An 11,945-nucleotide genomic window follows, 5' to 3' on the forward strand; every position below is an offset into this window, starting at 1 on the left:
TCCCCTCTTTTGATGGGCTCATTCTTACTATCTTTTCTCCTTCCTAGGAAAGTAAAGTTTGCGTGAAATGCATTATAGTTTCGATTGAAGTCATTCATGACAAAACCAGAAGGGGAGATAATTGATGCCTATCAATCTACAGCTCTGCACAGACTTTAATGTCTTATCATACCATTCATGTGCTTCTTCTGCCACATCCTTGGAAGCACGATGTGGCACATGCCACCTCTCTCCGGTCTCTATTCATGTGTAATAGGACACAGACAGCCATAAAGATGTACTCTTATTGAGCCTCATTGATGAGAAGCCTCAGTTATGTGCGACATAGTTGCGCATGCTTGCGATTTAAGATAGATTTGAGAAATGTAAGCAGATATTGCAGTTATGACTTGAGATATGTAAGCAGATGCAGTTGTGATTAAGGCAAGAGTTGTTGTGAGCTTGAGGATGTGTAATTAGTGTACAGAGACACTCTTCTCGAAGCAGTTGAAGAGAGGACACAATCACAATGTCTAAAGAGAGCCCGCCATCATATTGCGGGTGCCTTGACATCACGAACTGGCACCATCGGCAGCATCCCACCATAAACATCAGGAAGCTGTGTAATATCAATATCTTTCAGCAGAGTTTCTTTCAATTGGCCATCATCAACAATCACTAGCTGCAACAAAAAAGAGCAAGAGATATTCTTCCTATGTTAAACTCTGACACCAAGAAATGCTAACGACATCTGTAACATTGGCGCTCATCACTACACAGAATAAAATCATTGGCAAGAGACTCTTACTTTTTCTCTGACATTTGGATCTATGAAGGGGTAGCAAATCCTCCAAAGTACCCCAAACAAGGAGGGACAATGAACAAAGAAGAGCTTTCCCAGGCGCTCAGGATAATGGTCCTGCACATTAAAGTAATTAAAGACCCACAGATCAGAAGATAAATGTAAAGATTGAATGTAGGTTTGTATCTGCCTGAATTTTCTGCATACCTGTAAGATTTCCAAACCCGAAAGGAAACCTTTTATATCCATATTTCTATACCCAATTCCTTTCATATCAACCACACCCACAAATTTGTCCAGACCTCCTGAAAGGCTGCAAAGATATTGACATGGGAGCAATTAGGATTGTACCACATGCGCACATTAATTCTACAAGCACAAGAGCACATTCTTTAGCCTTCTTCTAAGACAAACATAACCAGAAGAATGATATAATTGAACCTGCATACCTTGACAGTTTATCTAAAAGAAAAATACCAAACCCTGTGTGAACAAAAACGAGAAAATGTCACGTCCAATCTTACATCAAAATGTAACTTTACCACAAGAAATTCATATAACCAGAGTATCCTAGTAAGCATCTTGACATCATTACGTTCGAATTCCCCCAGATCCCGTTCGGAAGTCAAGTGTCGTGCTCCTAAAAGCACCATAATTTTACGGCCACTTTTGTCGACCCCTTGGACAAATGCCTTGTCTTTCTTCAACTCATTTGCAATTTCTGACTCTTGAATGTATCCAAGAGGCTTGTAAGTCTCAGCCCACTTCAAATGCTGGAGTAGGAATTTGAAGGCTTTGTCAACATTATGAGATCGTGCTCGCAAAAACCTTGTAATGGTTCCTTCATCAATCTCCTGAATGAGAAAACAAGTACAGTACTCCTTGAGAACACTGCTTAACTCATGACCATAAAAAACACAGGCCAACATACTCTTGATAACCTAGATAATCAACAGAACACGAGCTTTTGTATTCTAGAAAGTTTAATCTTGGCTTTCCAAGTAATATTGCAACTGGGTGCAAAGAAAACCTACAGGCATATAAATTGCCCTTGCATGCGTTAATTTAAGAAGTGCTTCACATGATCTGCGAGTTGGGGTCTGAGACCATGCCTCTAAAATAGGTGATTCACCAATTTAGCCCTGGAAAGAGCAAACAGGGCTTCCCATGGCTACCAGCAAATGGCAAACAAATCATGGCTGCAAAAGCCACGGTGATAAGTCTCCGATGAGGAACCAAAGAAACCAGTCACAAGCCTAGATTGAGTTGCCGGTTCTCTGCAACAAGCTAGAATGGAAGGAGACTATAACAACATGAACTGCATATTTCAACACCTATCTAAGATTCTGTGCGAACCTGCCAACTGCAATATCAATAGCATTCCATAATCAAAGAAAGCTAATTTGACAGCTCAGGTGCCTCTTGGATAAGGAGGTACAAACCCTAATTCCCGCAAAACAAGAAAAACGATCGTTGTGGCAGTCAAGGGACTGCAAGCTAACAAGGATAGATATAAAAGAATTGAAGGTGCAGTGCAAACCATTGATTGCGGATAAGATTCCTGCAAGCGCAATCGCAGAAGCCCCACTTTCTGTGCTTCATCGTTTTGAGAGCCCGCCATGCCTGCAAAAACCCGTGCCCTGTCCTGCTGTGTAAGAGAAATAGATAGATGAGTCGGCTTGCCTTTCAAAGCTAGCTATGCCAGCTACAAATGTTCCTAACACCTATTGATGCACAATGGAGCAGAAGCTCCGTCGAATATGGTGAGACAGACATGCAGCAGCAGGGGAGAGAAAATAAGCACGTCTGTGTACGCTACGAAAAGGAGAAGGGAGAGCTGGCTTAGTTATTAGTTGTTAGTACGTACTCAGAGAGAGAAAAGCGCGCGAGAAGGAAGGAAGGAAGAGAGAGAGAGAGAGAGAGAGAGAAATCCATTATCGTCGCTTTCTGAGACGCGTACAAAGGTGTCTCTGCTACTGTTCGATGTAACCTCTAGGTAGTTTTATGGGCCACCAAAAAGTTTGAAGGTTTTGCAAAATGGTAAATTTTGTATTGAAAAAGAGAGAGGGTATTTGTGTGTCAGACCAACAGCTCCAAAAGTTATGCAGACTTCAGTATGCCTTCAAGAAGGCAACTTTTTGGCTTTCTAAAAGAAACCCTTAGTGTTGTGTTGGTTAGGGAGACTTCCATTGTTTTCACAGCATGATGATGAGACTTAAAGCCTAGTCGCATGAGCGCAAGAGCCCGCTCATCAGCCGGTTACCAGCAAGTAAACTAGAGAGAGAAAATGCAATCACATCACCTCGTAAGCAGCGTTTGGACCTCGTGAGCTGCAAGATACGAAATAATCGTCTCGAGTGAAGTGAGATTCTCACTAAACTAGAGCAATCGCCCCGCTCGGGGAACCCCTTCCCTTTGAACGTCTTCTACTTTGAGAAGTTGACCTGCTCTCCTGAGGTAATCATTTACCCATCATTTAGTGAATGGAAATCGGGTGACTGGGCAGGCTAGCTGTTGGACAGCCTCATGCGACCAAGTCCTTACCTTTCATTTCACATCCTAACATGTCTTTACTTTTCTTGCATTCTATTGTTTTAAAATGCTATAGTGGAGCTTCAGGTTGCATAATTTTAATAAATTTTACACACACACACACACACCTTTTTTTTCCATAAGTGAAGCTTCACCTTGCATAATTTTAGTAAATTTTACACGCACACACATACACACGTGTTTTTTTTTTTTGCATTCTATTGTTTTAGAATGCTAAAGTGAAGATTGACCTTGCATAATTCTAATAAATTTATACACACACATTCACATATATTAATTAGTTCTTTTTATTTCACGTTTCATTTCACAACTTCACATGGCTTTACATTTCTTGCATTCTATAGCTTGATTTCAGTTAGTGTTAACGTTTGAGAAAGTCTCTTTTATTAAGTGGTTGCTAGTCGAGTTTCCTCCTCATCACTAAGAAGAAAATCGGAAAGCTAGCAAAAATTTTGAGATTTGCAAAATTTTTGGACGACTTTCTCACATATTTCATCGGTTTTTCTTCTGTTTACCATGGTTTGCAGCTAGCTAGTCTCGATTTTCAATCGGCTCACAACTAAGCTGAGGCAATCCTTTCCCAAACTGATACCAGTTTAATTCAACTTAACAATTTTTAATCACTTTCTTATTGTTTTTGAAAGCACTCGCGACCCTTTTCACTTGTTGATGTAATAAATTGAGTGATTATTATTAGAACATATTTGACATGTTAATGGAGAGAGAGAGAGAGAGAGAGAGATTATAGCTAGAGAGACAAAGAGGGTTATTTTTATGCATGAAATTGTGAAGATGAGAGAAAGAGATGTGCACACACACACACACTCACTTTCATATTGAAAAAGTTCAAATGAGTATAGTAAAGCTTCATTACAAAGAAAACGATTGTGTGTGTGTGCGCCTCCCACATGCAAGGGGGTAATCTAACATTCAAATGGCCTATCCCTTGTATGGCACCCTCCCACACACGACATCAAGAATTCATTATTTCAAAAAGGGAGGTATTACGAACTGCAGCTAAAAGGAGTTCAGTTGTCTCTCCTTCTTTCGTTTTTCTCTTTCAGACTCTCCCAACCTGTCCTTTCGTTGCATTCAATTAGCTTGTAGGTATTTATTGGCCTCTAAAGGCCTTAGTATCCATATCATTGTTTGGGAAAAATGTGTCTCAGCTTAATATCGTATTGTTTTCAATTTCAAAAATGCCGGTTAAGAGCAAGGGGAAAAGGAGAAACTCCGCCCCAAAAGAGAGAAAAATGGTGTAAAATCCCAAAGAAATAACCTTTGAGCAAGTAATTTGTGTGGCAAATTATGACTTGGGTGCCAAGTTTTCTTGCTCCCAAGATTTACCTCCCAAAAGAATTTCTTGAATTCAAAACTAATTGAATTGAAACATCTTGAGAGGTGGGAGGCGATAATTCCTCTTGGCAAATTCAAGGAAAGGAATTTTGTATGTTTGGAAAAATTATTTTTCTCGAACATTGATCCATATGGATGAAGGTAGTTCGAATTTTGTTGCTCGAGCATGTGTCCCTCGAAAGAGCCTTAAAAAGTCTTCAAGAGAACCCAAAAGAAAGTAACCATGTCCTTTCAAGTGATCTTTCCCAAAACCATCTCCTTTCAAATGATCTTTCCAAATGCTGCATTCACTTTTTCAAGTTTTTTTTGAGGGGATGCAACAAATGATTTGAAGTTTGAATATAATCATTTTTAAAAAACTTTTGATTCTTTTTTTGTACCATTAATCATTTTAAAATTAACTAAATTCTATAAAAGCATGGCACATTGCATATATGTAAGGCCACCCCGTTATATAGAATAAAAGTAATCTGATTTTCCATTTTCTACACCCTTGCTTTTGCATTTTAGATGAAGTTTTTATTTTTTAGAGACCTAACCACTCTTGAAAATACAAAGCTACATTTGTTCTAGCTACACGGTCCAAAACCCCAAAAACACACTCATTTCTAAGATTTGACTAAATCTTCGAATCCTAATGGAAAGGAAGTCTTCCCGTGCCTTGTCCGCATAGAAGTTCGCCACCTCTCTATCTCTATCTCCGCCATCGCCTTCACACAAACGATGTCTTTCCGTAATTTCGTCATCATGCTCGTACATATCAACTGTCTCTCTAACTGTGCCCTTAGACTAGGCCATGGCGCTCAACCACGTCCTCAGACGCCAAGTCTCTATGTATTATCCACCACAAAGTGTAGTTTGTTCCTAATCAGGATGACAAGAATTGCATCCTTACAAAGCCACTAAAAATTGTTGACCCCCTGCATGTAGATGATTGCGGTCGCAAAAAAAAGTTGGCTCTGACATACAGCATCAAGATGATCGTGATAGAAAAAAAATCCTCTTTATCTATGTCGGTCTTGGCCTCGACACACGTCATCTCTCTCTCTCTCTCTCTCTCTCTCTCTCTCACACACACACACACACACACACACACACACATACGTGCCATTTTCTCTCATTTTCTCCCCAAAGCCCTCAGGGCATCTTTGTACATTTCTATCCAAACAAATGGGTTCAAAATTCAGCAAACTTACTCACTTTGAAATAAAGACATATGGTAAAGGGTTTTGATTTTTTAGTTGTATCCAATAAGAACCAAACAAATACAAAGTTCATTTTAGTCAACGAAAAAAGAGTGAGGCAAGTTAAGGCAATGCTCCTTGTGCATTCCAAAAATGAGTTTGTGTGAAATTTTCATTTCATGTTGTAATTTTCTTTTTTGTCAAACTCACAATTGTGAGTATATAATCTGTCAGATGATTTGAACATTGGATGTTGGTAGTCTCATATTGTAAATGTTAAACCAAATATCCTTTTGAAGTAGATTTTTAAATCTCTCTCTCTTCCCCACATACATACATACATACATATATATATATATATATATATATAATTATAATATAAAAAGTCATCTCATCAAATACATTAACTAGTTACAAACAAAATATCTTTGAAATATTTGGATGATTTTTTGTGAAAGAGTACTTTTATATAGTGACATGCATGATTCTTTAAGGCTCCAATCTGCACCCCCTCCATGGCACATGAGATAGAGCAATATGTATTGTAAGGAGGTATGCTTTTAGATCCCTTTTAAAGAGGTTCTCTAAGAATGCATAAGTAAACAATTATTAGCTCAAAGTCTTTTAAAATGTGTATTTCTAAGCTTTGTAAAAAGTAACTTCAATTAAAAATGATAATTATACATTTCTATTCTTTGTATCTTAATTGTTATGGCTAAAGTCTATTCACTTTTAATCATAAAGTTTTAGCAGTTAATAGCTTAAATTTTGTAAATAGGGTCTAAGAAAAATGTTTCTTTTAAACGCTTCTATCTATCTCTATCCCTCTCTCTCTCTCTCTCTCTCTCTCTAAGATTCACATTATTATGAGTTTTAACCTTTTTAAAATAGATTTTTAATTCCCATGACCCCTCAATAGTCACTTTTTTGCCTTTTGAAGGCCAATGTGAAGACTTCACCTTGTTTTCGACATTGGGAACTTGATGCTATATTTCCTCTCTTGATCAAGAGGCTTTAACATTTTAGAAGTTGCTCGAGAGTTTCTCACTCCTCAAAAGATGAGCGCCTCTCTCTCTCCCAATGCTTTCGCATTCTTCTCTCTACCCAACGTCGAAAGGGCCTGCAATAAAATATCCCATTTGCAACGCATTATTTGCGTGTGGTTGTGACCATATTATCACTTGAGGAGGTAATTGAGATCACGCTTAGTTCTAAGGGAGTAACCATTGGTTCTGAATAACTCGTTAACCCTTTTCCTGTGTGCCCCCAAAACATTCTATAACAACAATTCAAATATATATTCTTCATATTTTATTAAGTAAGCCATGAATTGAGCAATCAACTATTAAAATTATATGGCGTGAGTGTTGTTTGAAATGCCTTGAAATATCAACAGTTAAAGTTAATGTGATGTTGACAAATATATTGAAATGTCAAAAATTAAAGTTTATGTGATGGTGACAATTGGATGATGAGAGATTTGCATGTTTTCTTTGTTGGAAATTGGGTTGTAGGAAAACACACATAGCTGGGAGAAGATAAAGGAAGCACAAGGCACACAACAGAGAGTGTATTACTTAGTGTGCAATGGAAATATAAAATAGCCCTAGAGTAATGGGCGTATATACAATGCTCGAGGGAAAAAACCTCATAGGGAGGGAAAAAAATGCCCCGACTGGCCTAAGTGTGTTCACACACATCACTACCCTACATATATGGTAACAAATCCCCCCTGGGAGTGATGTGGTGAACAAGAGTTGGCACATAGAGTACAAGGAAGTTACATGCCCTGAGGAAATGATCAGTCCACAAAGGGGAGTAAGCCCAAAGCTTTTGTAAAAATATCTGCAAGGTTGTCCCGTGTTGGCACATAAGCCAAGACAATCTCTCCTGCTGAGAGACTCTCCCTGATATAGTGGTAATGCACCTCAATGTGCTTTGTGTGAGCATGAAAAACTAGGTTCCTCGCAATTCCCAATACGCTCTGACTATCAGTGTAGATAGTGTTGACAGTGTCCTATCCAACACCCAAATCAACCATAAGGCGTCTTAGCCATACACACTCAACCGTAGCTGTGAACACTACCATGTACTCAGCCTTGCAGCTAGAAGTGGCCACAATAGGTTGCTTCTTGATCAACCATGAGATACATGAATTACCGAGCATGAAACAAAAACCACTTGTGGACACTCGCGTGTCAAAATAACCAGCTCAATATGAGTCCAAAAAAGCATGCAAATATGGCGGCAATGATCCCCTTGGGATAAAACAAGCCAAGATGTAAAGTGCCACTCAAGTAGCGGAAAATCCTCTTGACAACCTGCCAATGCTTTGACTTTTGGCTATGCATGAATCTGTAGACTAGTGAGACTGCAAACTGAATATCCAACCTCGCATTGCATACATAAATGAAACGGCCAATAGCAGTTTGGTAAAGAGTGACATCAGAAGGATCATCAACATCATGGAGATTCAATTTAAAACTTGTTCCATAGGAGTGGTAATAGGCTTGCAATCCTCAAGTCCAAACTTACATAGCAATGTCTCTATGTAACTTGGTAGACACAAGGAAATACCACCACACTCTAGTTAAACTATATACCCAAGTAATGATGCAATAGCCCCAAATATTTTATCTTGAAAGTAGCATTCAAATCAACCTTAGACTCAACAATATGTCTCTCATTTGGTCCAGTGATCAACAAATCATCCACATAGAGAACCACAATGAGAAGTACATTACCCTCACGCTTGACATATAATAAGCTTTCTGCATGACAATTGCTTTAACCCGTGCAAAGCTTTCTTACATTTTTACACTTTATCCTCATGTCCTTTCTTGACAAAATCATGAGGTTGTGTTACATAAACTTCCTCAAATATGTCACCATTCAGGAAATTAGTAACAATGTATGATTGATGTACATCCCAACCAAAATGAGTTGCCAATGCACATAGAAAATGCACAGTAGTCATACGACATGTGGGAGCAAAATTCTCTTCATAATCTATGCCATTTTGTTGTGCATAGCCCTTTGCAAGAGATCGAACCTATAGAGATCAATCTCACCATCCGCCTTGCGTTTTAACTTGTAAACCCACTTCGTACCAATGGCCTTTTTGCCAGGAGGCAAATCACATAAATTCCATGTGCCATTTTCTATAAGTGCATCATATTCAGGTTGCATGGTAGCCATACAATGTTCTGAATTTTGTGCTTCATCAAAAGACAAAGGTTCCTCAATATCACATAAGATAGACACAGCCAAAGCATAACAATCTGATGCATGGCGAGAACCTGAACGAGTACGAGTGGACAAATGTGCATCCAATTTACCGTCACACAAAGTATGCACCAGCCATTTTGGCATACCTCTAGCCTGCTCATTCTGACTTTATAAGAGGAGAAGGCTATAACCGCTAGCATTGCCATTGAAAAAGAACAAAGGAAAATAAAAAAAGAAAATATTGCGTACACGGAAATAACCACGACTAAAATTGTGGTAGTGGTTTGAAAGCAATAATTGCGGTAATATACCTGCAGCTATTATCGCATCAATTGTTGCTCATATTACCGCGCTAATTACCGCTAAACGCCTATTCAAAAATCAAGGTGCTCATTGGGCCACTCAAAATTGGGTGGCCCAAATGAGTACCTTTATTTTTGACTTGCATAAAACAATGAAACATCAATTGTTTTTTGAAAGCGTATACAAAAAAATAACTGAAATTGAATTTACTTTACCTTGACAATTTAATGTGCAAAAGATCAACTATTTAAAAAAGTTACAATAAAGTAAAAATAGTTATATATACATTGTGCCACATTGGGACTTTATGAAAGTTTGGACAAATATAGTTCTATCTAATCCTCCTCCTCCTCCTCCTCGTCCAGAGCACGTACGTTTGATCACCTTGACTTTACATAAACCCAAACCAAATTAAACAAATATCAATAGCTCAAAACAATTGATGCAAAATTATTTGTTTAAACTTACCGCTAGGTTGATCTGCTCTCGAGAGATGTGATTGTTCTCTAACAACCATCACCAAGTATCAAATTTTCTATGCCGCTCCCGATATTTGACCATCTCTCTGGTTGGTCGACTAAGAGTGACATTTTCCAAAATTAGCAATAACAATAACAAATCATCAACTATAATCTTTATAATCACCGATTTAGGTTGTAATTTAATTAATCTTACATATTTTTCCTTCCATGTTGCTTTGCCTCCCGAGTCATAGTGCGTGGGAGTTTGTTTGGTGCGAGCTTTGTATTGATGTCTGTAGAATGAGCTTGTTGCAACTTGATCGCTCTTTTCTTGCATTGCCCACTTCCACTCCGCATCCGCCATGTTGCTACCACGATAGCTCCTGTATGGAAATCTAACCTGGTTAGCTGCTACGTGTCGTACATTGGACTGCTTGTTTTTCAAAATGTTTTTATGTAGCCCTCCAACCAATGTTGTGAAAAACGTTGATCAGGGGTATTTGGAAATCTAGCATGCAACACATCTTGAACGTAGCGTGCATGATTGGGCAGTTGGTCTCTAAACTTTACATAACAATTCTTATGCGTCAAATGTATAAAAATCTGAAGATGGCGTCGAAACGCCTTGCCCTGTGCTGTATCAAAGTCCACCTCCCCGTCATATTTTACTCTGTAGTAGCACCTATGCATGTCTGGCACGGGTGCATCTGTATCCTCGTCCTCTACGTCAGGGAAGGCATGCTTTGAAATAGGGGACTCCATTCCCCCACCACTACCAAAACAAGCAAAGCCACAAGATCCTCGCCACTTCGTCTCTCTTAGTGCTCGTTGACTTGAGAGGAGCGTCCCCGCCTGTCGCTAGAAGAAGTATGTTGACGATGTTTTGACAAAGCAGAAGTGTAATAGAGTGGCATGGGACCTTGTGATGCCATGGGAGTGGGACCCTACAATGGAAGGGGAGTAGGTCGATAAGAAGGGGCCATAGACTGAGGTGCCGTCGGTGCGAGGCTCTAGATATAAGGAGTCCCTCCCTGACTCCCCCATGGTGTGGATTGCAGAGAAAGATTGTAGGTCGCAAGCTGCTGTGGAGTGTAGTGGCCAAACAATCCCTCTGTCAAACGGAGGTACTTTTCTCGTAAAGAGATAGCCTGCTGTAGGTCTAGATCTACTACCGATGGAGGAACCTGAGTAGAGTAGGTGTAGGATGGCCATGCCTGCAATTAACAAAAATAAACCTATAACACTCATGGTTTATGATTAACTATCCATAAATAATCTTAATTTCTTTGCTTGTTCTCATCGCCTCAAGACTCGGGTCCACTGGAGGCAATGTCCACCTTGGGTGGTGGGAGCCCCCATCTGGGATGTAAACCAACCAAAAGAAGAGCCAGATGGCTGCTCCCCACTAGGTGGTCTCTCCTCTGACATCTACATTACAAAGACCAATATGAGATTTAGCTTTCCCCCCTTCCTCACTCATCTATACATACGTACACAAGTATATATGCACACAAGCACATAGATACATATACATACTAGTAGACCTAAGTAGGGGCTAGTAGTGTCAAAAGTCAAGTGGCACCTCTTTAGATATCATCACACTCTCAACCGTGGTAAAACCAAAAATACATTGCGGTAATCCATGTATGAGTGCATCAATGACCGCAATGCCACGATTAAAAAAGAACTATACCCAAGAGGAAGCATCTAACCTTCAGGTGCTATGCTCCCGTACTTAGTGCCTACATACATGCATAAACAAATATATATGTACACATAAATATCTATGCAATTACGTAAATGTAGCCATCATTTTGAGTAGAGATAAAGAGCTATGGCTGTAAATGTAACCATTGTTTTGTGTTGTGCATAGTGCGAGAGTGCTCCTGCTTCTGTAGAGTGCTTGAAGAAGAGCTCCTTTATTGTGCTTCTTGCGTAGCATCTCTTCACAGTTGCTCCTTGTTCGAGGGATTATTGTGCACATTGCATGCCTGCCTCCATTATGAGGTATGGGACCATTGGTACAGCCAAAGCATGTCGACCATATAAGATGGAATGGGCAGATATATGTAGTGTAGC

The 11,945-nt window shown here is 39.4% G+C and overlaps 1 protein-coding gene across 1 annotated transcript; it reads right to left on the bottom strand.

Moving 5' to 3' along the window:
- Positions 1-266: 266 nt before the first annotated feature.
- LOC147464432 (CRAL-TRIO domain-containing protein YKL091C-like) lies at positions 267-2,617 on the bottom strand. The gene is made up of 6 exons (XM_086514947.1): positions 2,322-2,617; positions 1,377-1,635; positions 1,231-1,264; positions 989-1,094; positions 788-898; positions 267-661 (listed from the first exon to the last, which is right to left on the bottom strand). Exons 1-6 carry the CDS (start codon positions 2,400-2,402, stop codon positions 530-532), a joined length of 723 nt encoding a protein of 240 aa, XP_086371073.1. The 5' UTR covers positions 2,403-2,617; the 3' UTR covers positions 267-529.
- Positions 2,618-11,945: the final 9,328 nt, after the last annotated feature.

This window comes from Adiantum capillus-veneris, chromosome 1 (assembly GCF_014529385.1).
Source record: "Adiantum capillus-veneris isolate H3 chromosome 1, ASM1452938v2, whole genome shotgun sequence".
Classification (NCBI taxonomy): domain Eukaryota; kingdom Viridiplantae; phylum Streptophyta; class Polypodiopsida; order Polypodiales; family Pteridaceae; genus Adiantum; species Adiantum capillus-veneris.

Excerpts from the sequence above, each read along its gene's own strand:
- LOC147464432 (XM_086514947.1), bottom strand. The coding sequence starts at position 2,402 with ATGGCGGGCTCTCAAAACGATGAAGCACAGAAAGTGGGGCTTCTGCGA. Across the intron at positions 1,636-2,321 it reads AATCTTATCCGCAATCAATG|GAGATTGATGAAGGAACCAT; the intron begins GTTTGCACTGCA and ends TTTCTCATTCAG. Across the intron at positions 1,265-1,376 it reads GGATCTGGGGGAATTCGAAC|GGTTTGGTATTTTTCTTTTA; the intron begins GTAATGATGTCA and ends TTGTTCACACAG.